The sequence below is a fragment of the Eutrigla gurnardus genome (genome assembly GCF_963514095.1).
Source record: "Eutrigla gurnardus genome assembly, chromosome: 19".
In the NCBI taxonomy this organism is placed as follows: Eukaryota; Metazoa; Chordata; class Actinopteri; order Perciformes; family Triglidae; genus Eutrigla; species Eutrigla gurnardus.
Genome location: NC_139930.1, coordinates 8,885,309 through 8,904,334, shown reverse-complemented (window position 1 = coordinate 8,904,334; position 19,026 = coordinate 8,885,309). Strand labels below are relative to the sequence as shown.

Below are 19,026 nucleotides of genomic sequence, written 5' to 3'. Positions count from 1 at the left end.
TTAGCTAATCCATGGAAAGTAATTTGTCAACTATTTTGCTAATTAGAAATTAAATTGTGGACATGTGTGACTTTATAGCCTCTTGCAACCAAATTAATTGAAAACACTCATGTGGATGGTGGAAAATAAAAAAGTATTTTAATAAAACAATAGCTCATACATTATAATAAAAGAAGCGTTCACAGACTTTCTAGCTTCTCTATGAGGTTGTACTCAGTGGTGGTTTGTGCTAAAAGCTATTTTAGCATTCTTACGTGCTATCATCTGCTTAACACAGTTTTGGCAGTCCATTCAAAAGATGTTGTGTTATTTCAATTAAAGCAAAAAGTCTGGGTCATCAAAGTCAGTTGAACATATCCTCAGGAAACCATGAATATGCAAACTTTTATGCCAACCCATGTAGCTGATATATGAGGATCATGACTGTACAAAAAGTAAATTCATCCAATAATTGATGAGCTATTTCAGGCTGAACCAAAGTGGTGGTCCCCCCCGAGAACCAAAAATACACCCGTTCATATGAGCACATGAAGGTGAACCCACATATCCGGTCACAAGGAGCACTTCTAACAGAGGAAACGTCACTCGGAGCATCTGGAATATCTAACATGGAGATTTCTTGTGGCTCATTAAATATCTGGACTGCTGAGTGCATATCTGCGAAAATAAGTGTGAAAGGTTAATTTCCAGGTGCAGCATAACTGAATCAACAGATAACGAGTCGTTTGAGTTATTTATAAAGTAGTGTTATATTAGGACTGTAGCGATACACTAATCTCACGATACGATACGATATACGATATTCAGCTCACGATACAATATAAATCACGATATTCAGTCAACGATACGATTCGATACAATTCGATACACTTACATCATTTTCTGAAAGATTTAAAAGGTACAGTGTGATTTTGGTGACATCTTGTGAGTGTTCCATTTACTTGGATTGAATTAATATCAACTGAAAGAATCAATTACACAATATATGGCTCTGACTGGACAGAGAGTCTCCAGCTTGCAAATGCTGGACAAAATAAATCAAATATGTGGTGAGAAAATAAGTTACATTTATTGAAGTGCAAACTGTAACTTACAAAGCACACACACACACAGTGGCGCCGTCAGCCGGAATCCTGTACGCACTGTGCGTACTTTTTTTGAAGGTGGGCTAGATATTTAAATTTCAGCCGGTGACACCAAACAACGTCTGCCCAAGCAAGTCAGAGCTTTTCTTTCGCTCACACAGTGACCTGGAGAGACGCAGCCGCATTTGAGAGGACGATTGCGCGTGCGTGCGCAATTGCGCATAGCGTGTGTTGGTCCCTCTCCACTACACAATACAGCTCGGCCCTAGTCTCGTCACCTCTCTGCTGCTGAGCACTGTGGGCCGAGCCGATGCACGTCTCTCTCCCCGGGCCGGGAGAATTATCATACCGTACTGTGCGTGTGTGGCCAAGCGTGTGTGTGCGTGCGTGGAGTGCTCACAAGCGTGCACTTGTGTTTAGGGCGGGGATGGAGGGCATAAAAAAAATATTTGCACCGGGGCCTATCACCATGATATACACTACTGATTTCACTGATACTGAAAACATTCGATTTTGTCTTAAAAAAGTATTTTTCCATTTGTTGTTGTATTTTGCAGTTTCTGTGCGTACATTGAAATTGAATCCTGGCGGCGGCGCTGCACACACACACACACACACACACACATACACAGAGCAACGGAGTGGGCTGGCTACGGGGCGGGGGGTGGGGTTTTGGGTGTCTACAGTAATATGGCTTATTCATTTCATGAGGTTATTTACTTACCCATGATGAAAAAAATAGCTCTGAATGAATAACAGCTGAACAGAAGCACTTGTTGACCGTCGCGGAGAAATACGCGCCTGGTCTGAACTGGGGGGCAGCGAATCATGTGTGATTTTCGTGGCCGTGACGCTTTGCAGCAGCTGGTGTGAACCTGGCGTCATGCCGGCGTGAACCGGGTGGCCACTGAAGCACCGCGAACGAAGCACGCTTCCTTTCGGCGCCTTTGTTAACCGATAGTGCAGTTCAGACCAGACGCGAAGCGCCGCGATCCTGCGCGGCCGTCTCTCGGCGCAGCGAGCAGAGTGCCAGGGGGATTTGAATGGGACTTAATGTATCGATACTCGTGGCTAAAAAATCGATACTTTCTGTGGAAACAAAATATCGATTTATATCGCAGAATCGATAAAATCACTCAGCCCTATGTTATATATCCATCTAATTAAAATCTGAGGGTTTTCTGTGTGTCCCTGTTGTATATCATCACACGTTGAATATCTTTGGGACATTTTCAGCGGCTCACCAGTGTCTTAGAGCAGATGTTATCCAAAGTACTGTGAATATCTGCGGCTCACGTGATGAATGAATGTTGAATGTATGTTTTCACGAGGAGACAGCTTCCTGCGACCACGTGTTCTTTGTTAGAACCCGATAACGGGAGTTCCTGCTGGTCCGATACACGTGGCTCTTCACACTGATTTGTGCCTCTGGCTGTTCGCTGTGCGATGGGGGGGGGGGGGGGGGGGGTCATTAGTATGCTCAGGCAGAAACAGTCAGTTAGGCTTATACACTCTGATTTCACGCTGCCCTGCGCTTCGCTGCTGTCAGGGTTGCGTCATTAAGATGTTCCTGAGTGCTTTTAAAAGATCACCAGCGTTGCAAAGTTTTCCGAAGAGATTAATCAATATAAAAGTAGAGCGTGGGCATCCCTTATTTCCTTCCACCCCCTCACACCCCAGTTGTAGCGATCTGCAGACAGAAGGATTGATGTTGAGAGCGCCTGCATTAAAACAGGGGTGTCAAACTCATTTCAGTTCACGGGTTCAATTTGAGCTCAAGTGACCAGACCAGAAAAAAAACATTGCATTACTATGTTAGAGAAACACTACCTTTTCTGTCTTTAAGTGAAGAGAAGTACAATAAAGTCTGACAACATTCATAATTAATGAACAGTCCATTTACCAACTAGCTGATGAAGCCTGAGATGTCTCACTGATCCCTCAGCTATGACCAAAAACAGACATCCGTTTCCTCAAACCTGCCGAAAATTCATCCATCGTCTCTGTTCTCGGCTGTCCTTGAAAGTACTTGCGCTTTTCCACCAAGGTGAGTCTGATAGTTGTGCTGAATATTTAATTCCTTGAGCACTGAAAGGTGCTGTGTGCACAACAAACAGGAGTCTAGCGACCAGATTGGACCCTTTGGTGGGCCGGTTCTGGTCCTCGGGCCTCATGTTTGACACCTCTGCTTTAAAAGACCAAAGTGAAGCCCTCAGTGTTTCTGAGGCTCCTCAGCCCTTACTTCATGACTCAAAGACTTTCATATGTTTATTCATCCGGCCCATCCCATGACTCGTAGAGTAAGGGAAATGTGAGTGAATACATTTGTACATTTTACATTGAATTAATTGACCCTCCTCTTTTTAAGGACCTGTTCACTTATGATAGGTGTTGCTGCCAAACATTTTCCAGACCAAATTCACCTCATTCTGCTTTTTAGCAATTTTGTTAAAGGTCAGTCAATTCTTTGTTTTAAAGAGAGAAAAATCTCTCTCAATTTATAAGTTATAATTATATACATTTATTATTAAACATATTTATTGTATAAGACAAGATTGACAGGAACTCCACTTATAAACACTTAACCTTTAAAACTTTCAGAGCTGACGCATGTGGCTCGTTCTATTCCTTTCTTTCTACACATCATAAGCGATAAGTTATTCATTAAAGTTATCAGAATAAAGTGTTATTGAAATCACAGCACTGCACTTTTACACAATTATCTGCTTTCTAGAGTGTTTGGCAGTTTGAACATTGTGATGACCTTTTTAATAAAGCATCGTAGCCTGAAGATATGGGCGGTGAATCAGTGCAACCAGAAAACGATATCAGCTTTCTGTCTCATTACTGCACTTCATGACGATGAACTGAACCTCTGCAACCTGTAAAGTTAGTCGGCTTTGTTCAGATGTGATGTGACATGATCAGTGTTGAGGAGTTTTAGAGGAAGCATTGCTGAAGTGTCTGATGGCTGAGGGGAAACCGAGGACAAAGGAGAAGACGTCAAATTAGAGGGGAGAAAGGTTGGGGAAGACGAGGGAGGACAGAAGGGAAGGAAAGACGTAAGAGGAGGAAATTAGACAGCGAAGAGAAAATCAGGTATAATGAAAGGTAGACTGCTGAAGGAATGAAAGACGTCAATGAATGACTTGTTAATGGTTGTAATGAGCAGTACAAAGAAAGGTAAGGGACCAAATGGGTCCAGTTAAAATGTAATAATTTCCAGTGAAGGTCTCAGACCGAGCACGATGTGTGTCTAGACTTTGGCACATCCCTCTTCATTTTGGAAGAGGCTCGGGTCCGTCTTCAAAGTCACACTCCTAACAAATTATGCCCATCTAGGAAGACAAAGGTATAAGCAGTTTGACACAGTCGATATCTAATCTCTCCGCTGTTCTCCTCCTACTGCCAAGGGACAGGAGCAATGGAGGAAATGTCAGGAGAGCTGAGATATAAGAGGCAGAGGTCGGAGACACGGAGAAACATCTCAGGGATTATCTACAGCTCTAAACACAGATGTGATTGAGATATAATCACTGGAGCCAGATTCAGAGCTGGTTAGAGACACTGTTCTCATTTATTGTGTGAACGGACGTCCTTGACTGTAGAAGCATCGAGTCCCTTTGTAATAAAATGCAGTGCTGGAGGTTGTTGCGGTCATCCAGCACTGTTTAGGGGACATGCACGTCAAAAGACATCTGTCGAAGAGGTTACATATCGCCATTGTTTATAGTAAATAGCATTTTAATGAAGGGACCTGCTTCCTGCTTAAGATATTGTCGTTAAAATGCTGCAACTAAATTGAGCAAGGTTTAAGCCCAGAAATCTTTGAACCTGCAATTCAGTCTTTATGCATGTAGTGCTGGGCTCTTCCCTGGCTTTACTGGATGATCAAGCATAGGATTCACCCATGAGACTCCACAAAGACAGACTGGCTTCAATCGAACAAGCTGAGACCTCAGAGGCAGGGTAACTGGGTTATTTGAAAAAAACATGCAGAGTTAAGACCAGATCAGTGTGGGTTTTACTCTGCCAAAGAAAAAGACATGTCAGATATGATGTCAAAGCTGCCCAGTGCTTGACGGCTATATTCAATGAAACAATTTTCTCAAACCATATGTTGGGCATGATTCCGTTTCTAGCAGAATTTGTTTAATGATGTTAAAATTAAGTGTTAAATAAAAATGACCTGCTGACTGCACTGATTTTTGTTCACCATTTTAGGGAAATAAGACTTTGAAGAATAAAATAGAGATGGAAATCTGTCTGGAGAACATGGAGCGTTTGAGTGAAAGAAGTGCCAAAGGACGAGGGTTCAGCTTCCCTCCTCTGAACGTAGCAGTCTGGATCAGCGGTCCAGAGCTGCCTCTTTATCCCTCTATCTCCCATCTGTGTGTCCGACACCATCCGACCCTGAGCCAGCGAGCCAACACTGTTCACCACATCGTCTGATAATGTCAGAAGAATCTTTGACAATAGTCTGATCAAATGATCGAGTGGGACATTTCAACGTCCGCTCGTCTCTTCTGTCTTCCATCACTGCTCTGCAGCAGTGTCTCATATCAGTCTTATTATTCTACCTTCAAAGACACGTCGGAATAAATGCGATACTGATGCCGATGTGTAAATACAGAGGCCCGTTTCCAATGTTTACGGTTGTTGTTCAAAACTTTAAAGTACCTCATCTATCCATGAGGTGACGGGAGTTTGAGTTTGTAAAAATGCAAATACTAGCGGCGGAATATGACAAAGTCATCTTGTAAAAGCAGAAAGAAAAAATAGCTGATGAAGGAGCCAGAATATATATATATATATATATATATATATATATATATATATATATATTTTTTTTTTTTTTTTTTTTTGGGGGGGGGGGGGGGGCAATTAGTGTGAGCAGAAGAAGACAGGGGATATAATTCATCACTTTCCACTCGCCAAGTGATGCACTTTAATTTGCATTTAATTCTGTCGATAAATGGAGCAAATATTTGAGGGATGATTTGTTAGGCATCACAGAGACAATGATTGTGAGCGGTTCTATAGACTTTTGGCTCAATTTCTTTTACTGCCAATTTGTTAGTTTATTAGTATTATTATTGCAGATTATATTGCAGAACCCATATAAAAAATCCACTATTTGATTTATGTGTTGCACTCTCTGCTGATGCTGCCATTAGGTGCAGTGGCATAGTCTGGAGACTATTTGGTTCACTGACTCGACAGAGCTGACAGCCTTTGTAAATGAAAGTGTTACTCAAACAAGAATCTGATTTTAACACTTAAAATATATTTAGTCTCCATTTCTGATTCCGTGATGACAGGAGGAGAATCTTAACACTCATAGGCATTCAGGTCACATTGTCATGCAAAATTACTAGCTCGAGTTGAAATATTTAAACTTGCACAGATAAAAAAATGTGCATATTTTGCGTCATGCCATTGGTGTCTTTGCATTGACTTTGAGTGCAAAAGGGCTTCGCGTTTGGTGTGAACGTACCTTTACTGCTGTGAGAGTTTGGTTTGAGACTCTGGCATAGCTTCTTTTTCTGTGGTGTCTTTGTTTGCGTATCACGGACCTTCTTCGCTACTCATTTGTGTCTGCAATGTTAAGCTCCGACTGCCAGCTCCTTACTATTCATTGTGGACCTCCAAACCTTATAAATAATCTAAAACATTTAACACAAATCCTCCCACAATGGAAGCCAGGTCTATATGAGAGAATTGCCCTGACATCTCTGAATTGTCCACTAAATAGTCTCTTTTTTTTGCATTTTGGCTGCTGAATAGTATTTTGATCGAATTTTGATTTGACCCCATTGATTGAGAAATTAATTATACATATGCAACATGTCAAGTTCTGTGCTTTTAAGTTTAACATTATTTTTTTAACTGCTGTACTTCACTCTTCAAAAAACAGCACAGTGTATGTTGTCATGGTAATACATCACCTGTCTACTTGAAATTATGTTGTGCAAATATATACATTGGTCTCTGATGACTGTTTAGTGGATCTAAAGTCACTGTGACCTCAGAAAACACATTATCTGTCATAACTCAAGAATTCATATGCTAATCATAAAACACACACATAAATGTCTAAAAGGGTAAAAGAGTGGGGGAATGACGTTTTGGACAGACATGGATGTATTCTGTAACTTGACTGGTTAGCGGAGGCGTTCAACCGTGAGGTGGTAATTCTTGTTGTTTAGTTTAAATATTTACAATTTTCATTGTAATCCTCAAACCCAACAATTTGTTAGTCTATCTCTCTAATTCCCCTACTCTGTCAGTGGCACTAAGTGCTATGCCCATCTGTTCCTACTGAAGGACATCTTTAAAAAATGGGGCACAAATGTTTAATTTCGTTAAACCACACACTTAAACAACTGTAAATAGTGCATTTGTTGGGGGCTATTTTCAGCGCATTTGTTGGGGGCTATTTTCAGCTGTTGAGTAATACACATTTAATGAGTGAGTATTCACGGCAGCAGGACTGTGTGTGTGTGTGTGTGTGTGTGTGGTGATGAAGGTCACAGTGAAGCAGTGTGGCTCTAGCTTCTGAAGTCTTTTACATTATGACTAGTGAGACGCCACCACCGTTATCTGACTGACTTCCCTGGATCAGCTCATGGAGTCACCACCGAGAATCCACAGGCACAAGCAGGTGTGTGGCAGCTGCAGCGAGAATTATCGTTATCGTTAAGCTATTCTGGTGAAATAGTCACCAAATGCTATCTATTGATTTTGTATTCAGGGACACGAATCGTCAATATATTTCATGTCGCACAGCAGGAAAACAATGCCATGGGTTGATTGGAATCCTTTTTCTTGATGGATACACAAATTCAACACATCCCTGTGTCTATGCAACAACCAGAGCTACTAATGTGTTGTTGAATGTTGAGAACAGGAGGGATGCGTTCATTGACAGATTATAAACTGTGATTGGATGCACACACTGCTGTATAGGTTGTATAGGTTACAGTTATTATTGCATGCTACAATAATGTTAGCAATACTTCCTGTTACCCTGAGTAACTACATCCATTTTTTAAGCCAACCTCCATATTCAGAATAATAGTCTTGAGAATTGACTTGGACTTGCAAATGTACTTGTGAGCAGCTGTGATACATGATGGTGTTCATGTCGTAAATGATGGTCCCATTAAGAGTAGAATAGATGATAAAGCAGTGTATGGGTGGACAGGTCACTACCACAGCGTTGTCTGTGTTTTCATCTTTACAACTTTAACCCTTTCACAGTTTGTTTTCCCTTCACGTAAATGTATTAACATTAGGGAGTGCAATGAACTTCCGGAACCGAATATAATTTGAATATTAAAAAAATCAGTACTAATCGAATGTTGAAATCAGTATTACATTTTTTCTAACATTAGCAAATCTTGCCCTCCCTGCCTTGGCCTACCTGCATTAACGGATGCTTTTGACACACGAACTCTGATGAAGTTTTCTAAATCACAATCTCAGTATCAGAAATAGCCGACAGCAGCACATGCACGGAGATAACACGCGGAGATAACCTTACGTGCGGCTTATGCTGCACACGCAGCAGTGATTAGAGCTCCAATCGTAAACATTATAGCCACTGGTTGCTGTTTAATTGCCCAGAATGCAGCGCTGCGGCAGCGCCTCTGATGTGACAGAGAGATTGATCACTAAAAATGAAATGCTTGTGACTCAGGACAGGGCCCATCTCCTCTCAAATAGAAGTATAATGAGGGAGAGGAGGGGAGCATGCAGGAGCAGAATAATGAGAAGAGAGATGAAGCGAGAGGAGAGGAGAGACGCCGGTGTTGAGGTTGTTCATGTTTAGTGATGAATAATACAGACAAGTTTTCTTGTTGGTCCCAGAAATTATCACAGCGTTGAGCAAAGGAGTTAATTTTCCGAAACATTGATCTCTCTGTCCTGAACGCAACAATAATAAAGACACTCATCGGAAGTCTAATACGATGTATTGACATCCTCTAACTTGTTCCTCTGTAATTAACAGTGTGTTTTTGAAGGAGGCTCAATGGGTCATAAAACTTAATCAGCGTGTTATTAGAGTCAGAATCAAAATTCCATTCATTTGCCAAATACAACGGATGCAAATAATCCCACTTGATTAAGTGGTGCTGACACATAGTAACAACAAACCGCAAGATTGATACAGTAACACAGACCAAAGTATGTAAAATACCTCACACAGGAAGGATATAAAAGGGTAAATAATCCCATGACACAAACGCAGTATATATACGCACTATGTTCCAGTCACTTCCATGGCCACAGGTGTATAAAAGCAAGCACCTAGGCATGCAGACTGTTTCTACAAACATCTGTGAAAGAATGGATCGCACTCAGGAGCTCAGTGAATTCCAGTGTGGTACTGTGTTAGGGTTAGGGTTAGGGTCCAGTCAAGAAATCACGCTTCTCCATCTGGCAATCTGATGGACGAGTCTGGGTTTGGCGGTTGCCAGGAGAACGGTACTTGTCTGACTGCATTGTGCCTCGTGTAAAGTTTGGGGGATCATGGTGTGGGGTTGTTTTTCAGGAGCTGGGCTTGGCCCCTTAGTTCCAGTGAAAGGAACTCTGAATGCTTGAAAGCATACCAAGAGATGTTGGACAATTCCATGCTCCCAACTTTGTGGAACAGTTTGGGGACGGCCCCTTCCTGTTCCAACATGACTGCACCAGTGCACAAAGCAAGGTCCATAAAGACATGGAGGAGAGAGTTTGGTGTGGATGAACTTGACTGGCCTGCACAGAGTCCTGACCTCAACCCGATAGAACACCTTTGGGATGAATTAGAGTGGAGACTGAGAGCCAGGCCTTACGTCCAACATCAGTGTGTGACTTCACAAATATGCTTCTGGAAGAATGGTCAAAAAGTCCCATAAACACACTCCTAAACCTTGTGGAAAGCCTTCCAGAAGAGTTGAAGCTGTTATAGCTGCAAAGGGTGGACCGACGTCATATTTAACTGGATTAAGAATGGGACGTCACTTAAATTCATATGCGAGTCAAGGCAGGTGAGCAAATACTTTTGGCAATATAGTGTATATATCACCATCTCAGTTTGATTCTGGGGCTTGTTGCTTATCACCATAGCAACTAATCATCTTTTTCACAGCAGATGTTATGCCTTATCGAAGCAGAGACAACACAGGTGTTCCCTTTAACCCTAATGGGGGCTCTGTTCTGTTTATGCATCCCTGTAAGTCGTGGCAGTGAGCCAAAACCCTGAAATCATCACTTATTATTATTTACAGCTGTGCTTTTCCTAATGTGACATGCCAACATGTTTTCTGTCATCTTCGATGGGAAGCAGCAATGATATGTGTGTTGTGATGTGTCAGGGCATTAATCCCAAAATGAAATGAAAGTATTAAGAGTCTTCCAGCTTTACGCACCTGACTTTGGTAAGTTTCTCCTATTTTTCCTGCCAAATCAGTTTAGCTGCTTGATTTATAGGGAATTTGAGATTTCATGCTCTTTGTTTATCTATAAAATAGCATATATATTAGATATATCATTGTGGCATTATTACTCAAGAACAGAATTTATATAAAAGCAAAAATACACATGACAACAAAATGTATTAAGCTAATTTCATATTGTTGTACAAAATATAACTGACATTCAACAAGAACTAACACATACATTATGATATAGATTAAGCTATTCGGCATACAAATAATATTTATAATCCAATAATATCATTTATTATTCTGAAATGGGTCATTCTGCATAGTAAGTACCCTTTAATACATTATGATGCTAATACTGTATGTACTTTAAGTACTATTTTGAATTCAGCATCAAGCAGAGTGGTTGTCAGGAGTCAAAATGTCTGCTGCTCCTATGAAGTTAGAGATTATCTGCAGGATGATCGGTGCAAACAGGATTGAAGCTGAGCTCTGCTTGGAGTGCCATAGCAAAAGCTCAGTACACTGTCACGTTTTAGTTTTGCAAAAATTTCAGACATTTGCTTAAAAATGATATAACACATACAAAAACGGAACACAGTCACATTTAGTGAACATAGTTCTGAGACAGCTGTCCGTTTTTTGAAATCAGTTGAAAATAGTTTCATATGAAATATCACTCTGAAGTCAGAACGCTACATCTTTTCAAATGACAGATATACGAAGAGCAAGAAGAAAAGTGCTGCGTTTGCATGTCTGCTTCCATTGTGTACATTTTGAAGCTGTCAAAGTCAAGTCAAATTAAAGTGAAACTGACATTAACTGAGCTCTCATGTTGTCAAACACTGTATATTTAATATATATGTATATAAGTCTGTAAGAAGCAGATTATTGGCCATTTTTCTGTAACGCAAACAGCTGGAATAAACAGCTTGTAATCTTCCTAAAATCTGCCTCTCGTCCCTGAGGCTTCATCTCAGCCTGACAGCACGGATAAAAAGCGTGTGTTCCCGCTGCAATGGTGCCTGTTTGATTACATTAGATTGACTGTATCTGTAATACAGTTTTGAGTATGTGCTCCCCCGACATGTGATTATATGAAGTGCCACTGTAGGAGCTGATAAAGGTAGAGGTTTACGAGCAGAGCGTCTTCAGATGTGCTGTTGTGTATTAGCACTGACAGATACAGGGTTGGGTCGCTTCGGGTTGTTGGAAAACACCCAATGGAACTGAAGCACATGAGATTCTGTATGTCTTTAATCTCCCGTTTGAATTGGCTGCTGCTCCCAGAACATTGAAGTGATTGTGAGCTTCCGTTGGCGCACCAGAGTAAAATGGGAACCGAGCAAAGAAACAGACCGTAACATTGATGCAGCTCAACAGTACATCAAGTCTAAATGCAAGACAATGTAATATACGGGACCAGCGGGTGCAGCAAGCTCTTTCTTAGTGACTAAATTATTACAGTTATGGTGACAATTTAATAGAGTCGGTGTAAAGCTTTAAGCCAAACTATCAGCCATTATTTTCTTAGAAGAACTGTTCATCTGGGGGATAAAGGACTACTTGTTTCGTGTCTGTACTTTGACTTGTGACCAGGCGGCAACCTTCGGTTCTGAGGAGTGAGGCCACTGCCTTTAACTTGCAATCTCTCTCCTGGCCATTAGGGGGCGACACCTCTGATTGCAAAAGGAAGTCATAGCACACCATTCTCGGGAAATAGGCACCAAATGAGAAAATGACAGTGGCTAAATGTGATTGTTAGGTTGCTACCACACCATCGCTACCACACTACCAATGCAATTAGCTACTAAGATGATTTGAACACTTAGCTGTAAGGTTGACCTTGAATCATGAAGCTAGTTTTGTTAACATCTTCACACCAGAAGCTGGACAGATCCAGAACCAGTAAGGTTACTGCTCGGGGTGTCCCTCTGCTGCTCGTGTTCTTCAGATTTCGCTTCGCTTCTCTACAGTCCAAATATGATCACAGTCATCGCTGTCATGTTGAGAACACGTGTGTGCACACTTTTCATTTGTGTTGTTGCTGCATGTTCATAATCAAATCGTCAGCTCATTGTTGAGCCCCATCGACACGTGGAGTACCGGAAGTTCTCCCTGTTTGCAGACGTGCAGAATTGTTTGACACAGTGAGAGAAAGCCGTACAGATCAAATCCTTAGGAAACGTGCAGTTTGAGGTTGAGATGGTGCTTCAGCCTCGTGAAGCAGTGACGAGGGTCCCTGCTACATGCCAGAGAGTTGAGTCAAGGTTGAAGCTCCGATATATATCGGCTCATTAAAGGAGGTACAGTCCAAGGTGGTGTTTAGTATGGACATCATTGTTCTCCCTCTGCCGCTCCCCCCAGGCTCAGCCCTTTGATAGAGTGTGAAATTACATATGAAAGCCTTTTCGATTACATATTTAAACAGTCCTGGTCTTGAACCTGTAAGTGAGCGGAGAATACTTTATTCGTTGTGTAGCCTAATTATTTCTGTTGGCTGCCACAACTTTGACAAGAAACCCGGCAGCCTACTTATCGATTAAACATTGTTATGCACCTCCACCACCTCTATCTTTGACCTTTGACCTATGAACCTGTGCATGCAACAGTGTCTGCCTGCTCCACCCTTACCGCCTTGTTCAGTCCCCTCCGCCATGCCTCTGAGCTCGCTCCCCTCCCCACAGGTCGGCGACCAGATCTTGGAAGTGAACAGCCGCAGCTTCCTGAGCATCCCGCACGACGAAGCCGTCAGAGTCCTGAAGTCGTCGCGGCACCTGATGATGACGGTGAAAGACGTGGGCCGCTTGCCGCACGCCAGGACAGTGGTGGGAGAGACCAAGTGGATCGCCAGCTCGCAGATCGGAGAGAGCTCCGCCAACAGCAGCGTGGCAGGGTGAGTTGTGAAATATTATTACTCTGACTTACTAATGCTAATGTTTTTACAGTTCATTAATTATTAAAGTATCAACAACAACAAGTTTAATTACATTTTTAAGATTCAAGATTTAAGATTCAACATGAAGTGAAAAATGCTTGCTTTTTCAGTTGTCTTTTGGAAATTAATTATAATCAACAAACAAATAGCCTTTTGAACTCTGCCATCCAGAGAAAACATGAAATCATATGAAACAAAATGAATAATAATTAATCAACAGAAACACAACAAAGAGTGGCTCTGAAAATGAAAATTGATTTCCTCTTTGTAAAGTGCTTTCATGTAGGGGATATGAAGGGAAATGATGAAATAAAATGACCCAAATCCAACTGAACAACTCGTTCGACTTTGGAAAGAATGCTAATTTTAAGAGTTGTGAAGTAGGTTGTTCCCACTCTCAGAACCAGGATACGCATGGCATTTAGGCTGAAAACAGAGGGACAGCTCTGTCCAACGGAAACAAAATATGTGAACCAACACCCTAAAGCTCATGTTTTAACACTTTACTAACTAGTTATTTTATTTTAGATTTACAAAAAGTGTAAATAGATGTTTTTGCATCCACTGCAGCATCTCTACATCTGATGCAGCCGAAGACATTCTCCACATAAGCCTCCCCCTTCATCATATTCTACAATGACTCCATTTATAATAATGTGTCATCGGGCCGTTTGATTACAAAGGAACACAACTGTGTTTGCAATGAATCTTTTTTATTAGATCAGTAAGTTGGATGTATAAAAACTTTGCCTTGCTGCAGGTAACAAAGAGACGTTATGTTATCGGAATTACTGGCAAGTGAAGAACTGTCATTCATCACCTTATTTACACAGCAGAAATAGATTCACATTTTATTTTTACATCGTCTGTGGGCTGATCTAATTTGACTTGTCTGGCCGCCAAACTCCGTGAACAGTGAGTCACAGAAGATAAAAACTCTAGTTTCAGTGATGACAACTGGCACAAGAAAAAGCTTGGGACTTGAGAACCGAACGGTGCAGCAGGAACCAAAAACAAGACTCGACAGAGATAATGAAGAGACCACCAAGACAAAGAAAACCTCTCCTTCAACTCAAGTAGAAGCCTCGGTGTTGAACCGCCTATCGCATTAAAATGCGATATGCAGCTCTGTTGGGAAAATGCCAGAGCTCCTCTCAAAATGCCCCACCTGAACATCTCATCTGCAGCTCACGACCTGGAACGAACATGATCCTCAACAACCAAATTAAGGTCTGATGTAAATGCCAGACTCATTTTCTCATCCGTTCATGACACACAACCCGAACGCCAAACTTGTAATTTTCTCTCTGAATCTACGAAACAAATGAGGCTATTTAACATTTACATCGACATTGAACTTCTGGGCGAATCCTGATACCCCAGCCCCCCCCCCCCCCCCCACCCCCCGTGCTGCTCTAAATGAATGGTTTACTAACTAACTGGTGTCTTTATCATGTTGCATACATAACCTTGCATAAAATAATATTTCTCCATGGAGTTATTGAACATTGAAGACTGGGTTTTAAGTGCGGTTTTAATCAGTGCTGCACTGTGTTTCATTTAGTCCAATTATCTGGCAGTACAAAGACAGCAGCCATGGAGGAGACGTGTGAAAATCAGTGTGAGAGAATAGGCTAAATGGTTGAGTTGGTCTCAAAAGTCAACGGGACTAATTCAATTTGATGTCTGTGCTTTACATCCACGCTGAGTTTGAAGCTTCATCCTAGGTGGGATTGCAGTATTTTCCCCCCACTCTTCTTTAATTATGTATTTGTTTGTTATTTCTGCATCCGAAGCGGCGTTTACACGCAGTTTTAAAGCCTATTACTCTGTGGGCACTTGAGGACATGAAGACGTCTATGGGAGTCATTTCACTCGGGCAGGAATCTGAAAAAAATAACACACCTTTTCAAAACACTTTAATGTCTGCAGAGAGAGAGAGAGAGTGCGTCACTGGGTTTTTGTGTCATGCATTCCAATGTCTCTGCTTCACATTTGTTAAAATTGGCAGACACAACCACTTATACTTACCTGTGCTGCAGTTTCTGCCACGTCTCTAAGAAACCATGACGACGATTTGAAACCCTGCGCTAATGTGCATTTCCTGTATCAACCTTTGATAAATGACAAATGTATTCCGAAAGGTGAAAAGCTGTCAGTCAAGATGTGTCAAATCCTCTTTACTTTAGCTCCAGTGTGTGTCTCTTGAAAGAGAGAGTATTTCAGTGTCTCCTCTGTGATCACTCTGTGTGCACATCAGTACGGATGTTACTCTAGATTTTCACCTTTTCTGTGTGTGTATTGGTGCATGGAAGTGCACTTTGAAGGTTTCTTCAATCCCACAATATTACCCCTGACTCAGCACTGAGATGATGTGTAATGTCACGGGTCACATGGAGGTAATGAAGAAACAGGAAAGCATGTCCTGTACATTGTCTGCAAGAGCGTTACTGCTGCTCATCTAATATTGTATAAATCAGAGTGATGTTATCTTTGAAAGCTTTATCGTAGCGTTTTTGGAGATGTTTCGCCTCTTGTCCAAGAGGCTTCTGCTACGATAACAAAGATTTCCATAACCTGGATGAGTGAGAAACTCAACTGTCCCTCGGTGATGAATTTGTCCTCTTCATCTGTGTCTCTGCAGCTTCCCGGTGGACAAAGGAGCATCCGCAGCAGGAAAGGTGAGAGTCACAACAAGTCCGACTCATTTCCACTCATGTGTGCATGTGTGTTCCTCTCAGGACAGCAATCTATCTGTGTTCCCCACCGTCTGTTTACTCCACCGCTGCCCTGGAAAATGCAATTGTAGAGTGACAAGGGGTCAGCGGTGTCACTCGATCACTCTTATCGTCATTGATTGGGACCGAGCTGCAGCGGTGTCATCTCTCAACAGTCGGACACACATTTTAAAGTCTCGGCTAAGAAAAGCTCACAGATTGTCACAGTATTGCATTACATTTTTTTTTTCTTTCTTCAAAGCATAATCACAAATCCAATCAATCAATCAATCGATGCACGTGAGCCTTTTCAGAGTGGAAGTGCTCGCAGCGCTCGTTGGAAACACTCATCGCTCATTGACTCCAGGAACGCGTTTCCTTGTCACGTGTGCATGACCAGCAGCAAAAGTAAACTGCAGACAATGAGCCGTTGCTTGTAAGGCCTGCTGCAAACGACATGCTCCACTCAGTCTGCAGAGCCCTGAAGCCCCACCCCCGCTGCTGGACAGAGCGCTGTGAGCCTTTATCAACCATTATCAATCATAACATGACGCATGTCCGAATTATAGATCACATGACCCGTCTTGAGATATGCGATGTACACACCCACTAACACATATGATGATCCTTGATTTATAGTAAGATTTTCTGATAAATCAAAGAATTACAGTATGTAAAAATGAAGCAATAGTGGACTTACCAGCATTTGAATCCGACTTGTTTTTAAAGTACAGCTGGTGTTGTGGTCTACCACGGGGCTGTCGACTTTAAGAGATGGTGATTTGCTCAGGCAGGCAGGAGAGGGAGAACTGCTGGATGTGGGATTGGGATATCTGGAGTGTACCACAGGGTTTTGGCACTGCGGCCAAGAGAAGCACAGCTCGGAAGTGGCTCAAAAGACCACTTTGGGTTTTACATAGAGATAGATATCCATAAAATCTAATGTTCAAGAGATACTATCCTGATATATTATGCCTATCAAAACCACCCCATCAGCAAAAGCAGGCCTGATGTCAGTACCCATACCATGAAGCTGTCCTTAAAGGGACAGTAGATGGCAGTCTGCCCACCTCAGGTTGTACCAGCACAGCAATGTACTGCCTTATATTGTGCACTACCATGTACTATAAATGTACACCATATTTAGATTATTTTCACTGCTTTAACATGGCTACAACCAACACCTGCGGAACATGTATATGTAAACATATGTGACCAGCCACGGCAAAACAAAGTTATATCACCGCAGAAAGTATTGTAGTGGTTTGAACAATGGTTATCAAAAGCAGTTTTCATGTAGGTAATGTTGATGTAGTGTTATTTTCGTAAAGCTCTTTACTGGACTGATCAGAATTAGAAGGTACTTTATTAAATGGAAATGCTTAAAGTGTACAATGTAAACATTGGAGGGAAAAAAATCCTACAGTACAGTCAATACTAGAATTAAGTGAATTTAGTCCAGGCCCAGTCCCCTCAAAGTGTTTGATTATATCCGTCAGGGTGTCTTTGCCAATTCTGAAAAGGAAAACAAAAAAGTTTTACATCATGTGTCATCATCAACAGGCACTTTCTAAGTAGCTAATGCTAATGATTTAGCAACTAGCCTATTGTCCTCAGGTAGGCTAGTTGCTAACCCCTTAGCATCACAGTCAATTCAAGCAATGCCAACAGGCCCCTTGGCACCTTACTGTTAAATCAGATGCCAACATTACGAGCCAAAAACTTTAAAACACAAAATTTAAAAACGACAGTACTGAGCTAGCTTAGCTAGCTAAGCAAAGTAGATAACTTGGATGTTAACGGAAACTCACCCCATAAGAAACTGAAAAGTATTCCTGCAGACTTTGTTTGCTCCGATGAAATAGGAGGTCCGGGCGGACTTTCTTTTCGTCTGCGGCTTTTTGGTGGATGTAGTCATTTCTGACTTAACTACTGTACTACTACTGTTTGCTCTCGGCAGCTAAAGAATCCATCCGTATGCTGTACATAAGCTCTTGAGAAAGTTTGTCGCTACATGAATGTCTTCCAAGGAGAGAGTTCTCCTTTCTTTTTCTGTAGCATTTGCAGTCAAAGTTATGGATTTCCTCCATTTCGCTGTCTTTATCCCGTTGAAATGTACCGTAATCGTAGAAATAGCGTCTGATATCTTCCGCTCCAGCTCCTCCGCTGCGAGGGACACGGGCGCTGAATAAGTACCCATGGGTTGCGCTTCTAACATGCAGCTGATTGGCCGCAAAAATAACAACAGCGCGTGAACGGTTATCAGTATGGAAATTAACTGCAACACAGACAACGGCAGATTTTTTCTACAAATACAAAATGTACTTTTAAGGCAACCAATACTGTTATCTGAAACATGGAGTGGCTTCTTCATGATCTCAACTTACATATTCTGCAAAAAAACGAAAATCACTAATTTTGAAAAAAATATATATATTTCGTCGTTTACGGGGAATTCGTCCCAACCGACTTGTTGCTGGTTTTGCCATGGCGGGTCACACATGTAACCAATGAGCTGGCAGATTATATACATAGAGTATTTATAGAGTATTTTGAGGGGGAGTCCAACCCCTATCCAGGAGTAAGGTTCCAGAGTCAAGGCTGTGCGTAGAGGTAAGCCCCACCAGATCTAACTGGTAGAGCTCGCTCACCAGCTGGTCAGAAGAGACCTGGCTCAGCTCCTCAATTTCTTGCTGAAGAGCTTCACCGTTGTCTCTCTCAACCTTGTTGTCTGCTGGTGACTCCTGGTTGACAGTGACCTGTTCATCAAGGACCTCTTGCTCCTGGTCCAGGAGCTCTTCTTTGAGCTGAGTCAACTCAACTCGGAGGCCCTCTTCAATGGCAGTGTGGAGGTT

At 41.9% G+C, this 19,026-nt stretch overlaps 1 protein-coding gene across 2 annotated transcripts in view; it reads left to right on the top strand.

Annotated features, from left to right (window-relative positions):
* Positions 1-19,026, top strand: part of whrna (whirlin a) — a 145,510-nt gene that overhangs the window by 91,639 nt on the left and 34,845 nt on the right. For both annotated transcript variants that reach the window (XM_084034413.1, XM_084034412.1), the window contains exons 4-5: positions 13,204-13,412; positions 16,099-16,135. In XM_084034413.1, the coding sequence (XP_083890539.1) occupies positions 13,204-13,412; positions 16,099-16,135 (246 nt within the window). The remainder of the gene's footprint in view (positions 1-13,203; positions 13,413-16,098; positions 16,136-19,026) is intronic.